Below are 6,537 nucleotides of genomic sequence, written 5' to 3'. Positions count from 1 at the left end.
TCTCCAGACACACTTCAGCTCCACCTTTGCAGCTCGCAGGCTGGGGAAGCACGACAGGGAGGAGGGAAAGGGAGTGTGTGTGGGGGGGGTCATTTTAGAGGTCACCCCCCTTCCCGCCCGCCCGCCCCCACGGTGGGAGAGAGGGAGGCTCCTTGTCCGGCAGCGACGCCCTGCAGAGCCACCCGGGTGCCAGGAGGGCTAATCTGTTTGAGACGGGAAGATGCAAAGCGGCGACGGGAGCCTGCAAATTGCAACGAGGGAATTAGGGCCCTGATCATGTTAGACAGCGATTGGGCGGCCCCGGCTTTCCTGCAACCTATAAATCTCCAGTTACAAACGCGAGGCTGGCTGCAGAAGCGGCTCTCTCTGCCCTAGTCCCCTCCCTTTGCTCGGCTCGTGGAAAACAAAAGCCGCTTTTTAATTTATTGTTCCAGGAACAGGGGGAAACGGCCTGAAAGGAAACTAAAGCCCGATTTCTTCCAGGGAACTGCCGTTCTCCCCCCCGGGAAACCTCCAAGTCACCCTGGTTACAAACTCCCCCGCGCCCCCTAACAAAAAGAGGCTGCAATGCCCCCAGCCCTACCCCACTGCACCCCGGGGCCAGGAGACCTGGCAAGGAGCAGACGCCAAACCAACCCGCCCCCCTCAGCAACTTCCAACGGGGTGCGAGCAACAGGACGCGGGGAGATAATTGAGGGAGGGGGGTCAAAGGAAAGCGAAGGGAGGAAGGATCCCACATCACAAGGCTGCAGGTTACAGGGGAGACAGGGAAGTGAGACAGCGAGGCTGCTTGTTTACCCTGCGACTGCCTTAAAGGCGGCTCTTAATCACAGGATGAGAAACCAAAACAGTTTAAAAACGTGAGTCAGCATGCATTTTATTTTAAAAACAGCCCCCGTCTCCGATCGAGTCTCACACACGCAATTGGCACCTTCTCGCCTCACTCCGGGGCCACTCCTGTTTACACACACACACCCCGCTTTATATTGAAGGGGGTTCGAATTTGTGCTGCAAACTCTCCGAGGGAATAACTCGAGGGCTCCCGATGCTCTCAGTTGGGTCTTTTGTTCAAATCCTGCCTGCAAAGTGTGCACGTTACACTCCCAAAATAACCACAGACTTTTCTGCCAATACAAAGACACCCCTAGCACCCCTCAACCTGTGTGTGACACCTTGCTGGGGAGTCCCCTTAAAAGGATGGGGTTTATTCGTCCATGTCTGTTTGATCTAAGTTTAAATCAAAAGCCCCCAGTAATTAGACTAAAGCAAGCCTTCCTGTACTGCTCTGTTTACACAGGGATACTACAGCTCCAAGGGCTGAGTGTATTGGCAGTTTTCTAATCCTATTAGTCTCTGTGCAGTCAGCATTTAATCTAGGATAAAAATCAGACAGCAGCTACTTCCTTTCCGGACGGATTTCGAGACACATTTCATGATGAGATATAATAATAATAATTAATAATAAAGTACCCTTTGCATTAATCATCTCAGCCCAGTGCCAGGGGGCAGGCAGCAGCCAGAGGCATTCCTAGCTGCATTTGTATTCGCTCTCTTTGCTGGTGCTAGCAGGGAGCAGGAGGATCGTGTGTGTTTCTCAGATCATGAACAAACCAACACGGTGCGTTTAAATAAAACTATTCCGGGACCTAGGAGACGTTCTCTCACTGAACCGACCGATCAGAGAGAGAAAGGGGCGGAAAGTGTTGGAGGTTTCTCGCTCTTTGCCAGGCAGCTGCTTCCCAGCCAGACACAGAGGCTGCACTTTGCTTCCTTGAAGCAAAGCTCCCGGAGTTTCAAATCTCTCCTGCCACACACCAGCCTGTCCCACTTTCTTTCTTTCTTTAAACCAGACAATCGAAGGGATCACCTTGGTTCAGCACCATTTTAGACACCCACAGACCCCAAGAAGCAACTGCCCTTTCAGACTGACACCAGTTCATCAGAATGGAGGGTTCAGTCTTCTCACCAAGTTACCTGGTTTCTTTTAAATTGTTAAAACCCCAGCCGTGGTTTGACAAATATAAACTAGCAGAATAAAACAAGCAAAAGGTGGGCACTTCCAGGGACCACGCCTGAGAACTTTACAATCCCAGGCTCACAGGCGCTCACATTATAAACGGCACTAAACCTGGGCAGGCAAGTATTTGGATACGAATTAAACCCTTTTAAATCAACTACAACTTTTCCGGTTCATATCAATTCCACATGCTACTTACTGGAATATGTGGCTCCATGACCCGCTGGGAAACCAGAAGCATCTTGGACTGGTGATCAACCAGCTGTTAGATCCACTTTGGCTGTATTTAACAAAACCACGCAAAGCAAAATACTCTAAGATTGTTTTCTCCTTTTAGGTTCCAGACAAGTTCATCCTGGCGTTGCAGTTTGCTAATGATTCACTGTCTGTCTCAATCTGCTCACTACATTTCCATCAACCCACAGCTTCCTCACTTAGAAGGTGGAGTTTGTGGGGTTTAAGTTACTGATAGGCATATCTAACTGCTGTGTCACTCAAAGAGGAGGAGACACACACACACTCTCTCTCTCACACACACAAACCACTCTAGCCTTAAAGGGGAAGTGTCACTTTCTTTTCCCCTGTAGAAACTGGATCCAAGGAATTATTTGTTCAGTGCATGGAGGCAAATAATTATACAGTCTATATGCACCATACTTGAACATGCAAAGAGCCGCTTAGCATTTTTATAGCCTTCTCCTGGATGTGTAATTTCATTTTGGGTAAAAAAGTAGGGTAATTTACAAATATACAGGGAGTTACTGGCGCTTTATTTTTTTCTTCAAATCAAAGGATTCAAATGAGTTAAAGGATAGCGTGATGCATGATTTGTAAAGATTTTTAATCCTAAAAAAGGTGATTCCCTGGCTCTTTCTGCTATTCCAGCTAAGATATTTAATAAGACAGTGTTCAAATAAGGGTTAAACTCACCTCCCATAGGTGAACCCAGGTTAGGAGTAAAGGAGTGGTACAGCTGCCTTCTGTACTGCCAGCTGCATATATATTTATGTAGATAGACACAGATATAGAGCTGCCCAAAATCAGGATGCTTCTCTTATGGTTGTAAACGTGCTTGTCACGAAGCGTGATTTCTGAATATTAGCTTTGACAGAATAGCCACTGCAGCTGAGGGGCTGAGATTTTCTTTTGATCTCCTCCTGGAATGTGCATAAATTACTCCGCATAGCAAGTTGCAGGCAGTCAGGACAGCATACTGAGTTCACAAATAATTGTGAGTATAATCTCATTCCATTACCTTCCTAAATCACCATAATGTTCACTCCTGTACTGATACCTCAGAGACTCTACAAAAACCCTTTTCTTGATTCATTGACCTAATGGGTGAGATGTGGAAATACAGTAGCACCATGTGAGAAGCACCCAGAGGTATTCCAGTTAGTTACTTTACAGAGAGCTTTCCCCAGGTTGTGTGTTGATTTAAAATTTAAAAACCCCACATTAAGGACCATCACTCGATGACAGTCCTTTTTCTTCATGCCTTTTCAATGTGAATATTAAGATTTTATTCTACATTTTTTACATACCATGTTAATTTTTAATTTCTAATCAAATGTCTTTTTTTTAAGAGCGAGACAAGAAGAAGAGCTCTGTGTAAATCAAAGCTTGGCTCCTTCACCACCAGAAGTTGGTCCAATAAAAGATATTACCTCACCCACTTTGTCACTCTAATATCCTGGGACCAACACGGCTACAATACCGCAAACAACAGTGGAGATCTTCTTTTTATCACTTCTACTGGAAATAGGAATAGTAGTAAATTATACCCATCAAGAGAGGTCTGTCCTTAAAATTAAGAAGAAAATAGAGAAAGTTTTATGAATAAAACCTAAGAACTACTTTGGCCAAATAAATATAAGGAGCCAGACTCTGACCTAGATCCTATGATAATTCTATAACTGAACCCCCTCAGCTCTCATTTACCCCATGTCCCAGTGAAATTATTCTGGCTTCACTGTGGACAGAAGTGCCCTGATTTTTTTACATTTATAGTTGGAAGTTTATAAAACAAAATAATAACGAATGCCCTCAAAGGTTTGATCGTGGCACCTGAATGAAGCAGGCGCTCACACTCCTTAGGTGAACCCCCCAGTTTTATGGTCTGGATGCGTCAACAGACTTCATGATGATCCCACATTCCTGAGCATTATTTGTATTATTTTAATTGCTTTTTGTTTGGTAACGTCCTACTGGTTTGGTAGACTTTTTGTTGTCTTGTGTGGCATCATGTAGTATTTTGTATATTGTACAAGAAGTAAAATAATAACAAACTGTAGCACTGTGAAAGGTCATAGATCGGGGTGGACAAACATACTGACCCCCCCAAGCCACATATGATAATCTTCAGAAGTTTGAGAGCCTGGCGCACCTTACGGGGGTCAGGGCTTCTGCCTTGCGGGAAGTGCTTGCCGGGGCTCAGGGCTTCTGCCTTGCCGGAGGCGCCTGCCCCACTTCTGCTGACGCCTCCCCCATAGACACTGGCTTCCTCCGGGCTCAGGGGGTGCTCAACCCCCTGCTCCTCCCCAGGCCCCAATCCCTTCACCCAAGCCCCCACACCCATCCCACCTCTTCCTGCCCCTGCCCCGACTCTTCCCCGCCCCCTCCCCCTTCCTCCCAAAGCCTCCTGCACGCCACAAAACAGCTGATTGCAGCAGGTGGGAGGCACTGGGAGGGAGCGGGAGGAGTTGATCAGCGGGGCTGCTGGCGGGCAGGAAGCGCTGGGGGGGAAGGGGGGAGCTGGCTGCCAGTGGGTGCTAAGCACACGCTTATTTTTTTCCGTGGATGCTCCAGCTCTGGAGCACACACAGAGTCAGCGCCTATGCCCCCCCCCCCTTGGGCAGAAGCCCCTAGCTCCACCACTCCACTGCAGGGCAGAAGCCCCGAGCTTCACCCCCCACCCCCAGTCTGGTAGGTGGAGAATGCAGGGGGGGAGGGGGGCAGAGGGGCTCTGCAAGCCATACTTGAACTGTAAAAGAGCCTCATGTGGCTCGCAAGCCATGGTTTGGCCACCCCTGTCCTAGATCCATAACTGTGACAACTAAAGACTCTGGTGAAAACCTGGCCATGCTGAAATCTACAGCAAAACTTCCTCTCTGGGTGTGTCTGCGCTGCAATAAAAAACCTGCGGCACCAAGTCTCAGCGCCCAGGTCATTGGACTCAGTCTAAAAATCGCAGTATAGACATTTGGGGGAGGGTCTCAGAGCCCTAACATCTACACTGCAATTTTTAGCCCTGCAGCCTGAACCTCATGAGTCTGAGTCAGCTGACCCAGGCCAGCTGCACCCATGCCAGGGGTCTTTTATTGCCGTGTAGACGTACCCGCACTGGGACACGATTCCACCCTTTGATTATGCGCTGATTGGGTCCATCGTAGGCAAACTGCTGACAGTCCTACCAAGGTGCCTCAATCGTGTTCTGGAAAACAGTGGTAGTTTTGTTTCTGATAGGACATTCTAGAGGCATAAAGATTGTTGCTATGGCCCATTAAGTCCTTGGTCTTTTTGCTGAGATTGCCAACAAATGTGCCAATTGCACAGATGGTTTTCCTGAGGTGGGCACCAAACACAGTTCTGATCAGCAGGGATTCTCTCTTTCTTACACAGTTTTACAATTGTTTGTCATATTTCCGTTAGCATATTTATCCCAGATATTCTGGAGAACGTGTGACTTATTCAGTCTGTTTTACAAAACCAAAGTCCTTTCCGTAGTGACAGACTGAGATGTCAGACTCAAAACCTGGAGTCTGGGAAACGTGCAGTTAGGATAAATATATTTAAAAAAAAAAATAATGGTAATCAAATAGAAGAAAGCGGAAGTGCACTGAAATGTGCTACATATTACTCATCATTTTGAAATAACTGAACCCAGCCGTCTTTATCCTGTAGATTTTGAAAAGCTGATATCCTCTCACATAATCTTAAAGGAAAACTGTTCATAATCATACATTACTACAATATTGTGCTAACTAAGTGCCTGGCTTATTCAGCTGAAGACAGGTCTAGAGATTATATAGTGTAGTTGTGTGAGTATCAGGCATTGTCAAATGAGGGATCCAAGTGCAGTAGTAGACCAAAAACACGAACATCTCAAGTAGGTGCAAACTGAGCATATTAAAGAAGGCGAAAGCCAGGTCAGCACTTCTGATAGTGCTGTGTGCTGCCACTGGGGAGAATCATATTCAGTTCCCAGCCTGGCTCTGCTGTTCCTGAGGTCAGTAAGGGCAGCGGAGGGCCCAGCAGGTGGGGATCCCTCCACAGCATGGTGTGGGGAAGTGTCTTGAAAAGCAACTGCAAGTGCTCTCAGCAGCGTGGATGGACTGAAGGGAACTCTTGCCGGTCCGTGGTTGGAAGGTTGTTTGTCATAGCTAGAGCAATATGAAGCTTTTACTAGGCAAAATACACCAGGCTTATTCGCACACCGGAAACTTAGGTGAGGTTCACTGACAGACTCACAGACTTCTGTGCTCCGAAGTCAAACAGGAGGAAAACATGAAGGTTGGCAG

General features: G+C 47.2%; 1 protein-coding gene across 2 annotated transcripts in view; it reads right to left on the bottom strand.

Annotated features, from left to right (window-relative positions):
* Positions 1-2,438, bottom strand: part of MAMLD1 (mastermind like domain containing 1) — a 94,095-nt gene extending 91,657 nt beyond the window's left edge. For both annotated transcript variants that reach the window (XM_024210143.1, XM_024210144.1), the window contains exon 1: positions 2,217-2,438. In XM_024210143.1, coding sequence (XP_024065911.1) covers positions 2,217-2,258 — 42 coding nt within the window. In that variant the 5' untranslated portion in view covers positions 2,259-2,438. The remainder of the gene's footprint in view (positions 1-2,216) is intronic.
* Positions 2,439-6,537: the final 4,099 nt, after the last annotated feature.

The sequence above is a fragment of the Terrapene carolina genome, unplaced genomic scaffold (genome assembly GCF_002925995.2).
Source record: "Terrapene carolina triunguis isolate 2854851 unplaced genomic scaffold, T_m_triunguis-2.0 Scaffold131, whole genome shotgun sequence".
Taxonomy (NCBI): Eukaryota; Metazoa; Chordata; order Testudines; family Emydidae; genus Terrapene; species Terrapene triunguis.
Note: the sequence above shows the minus strand (reverse complement) of the source record. Positions and strands in the feature narration are given on the sequence as shown.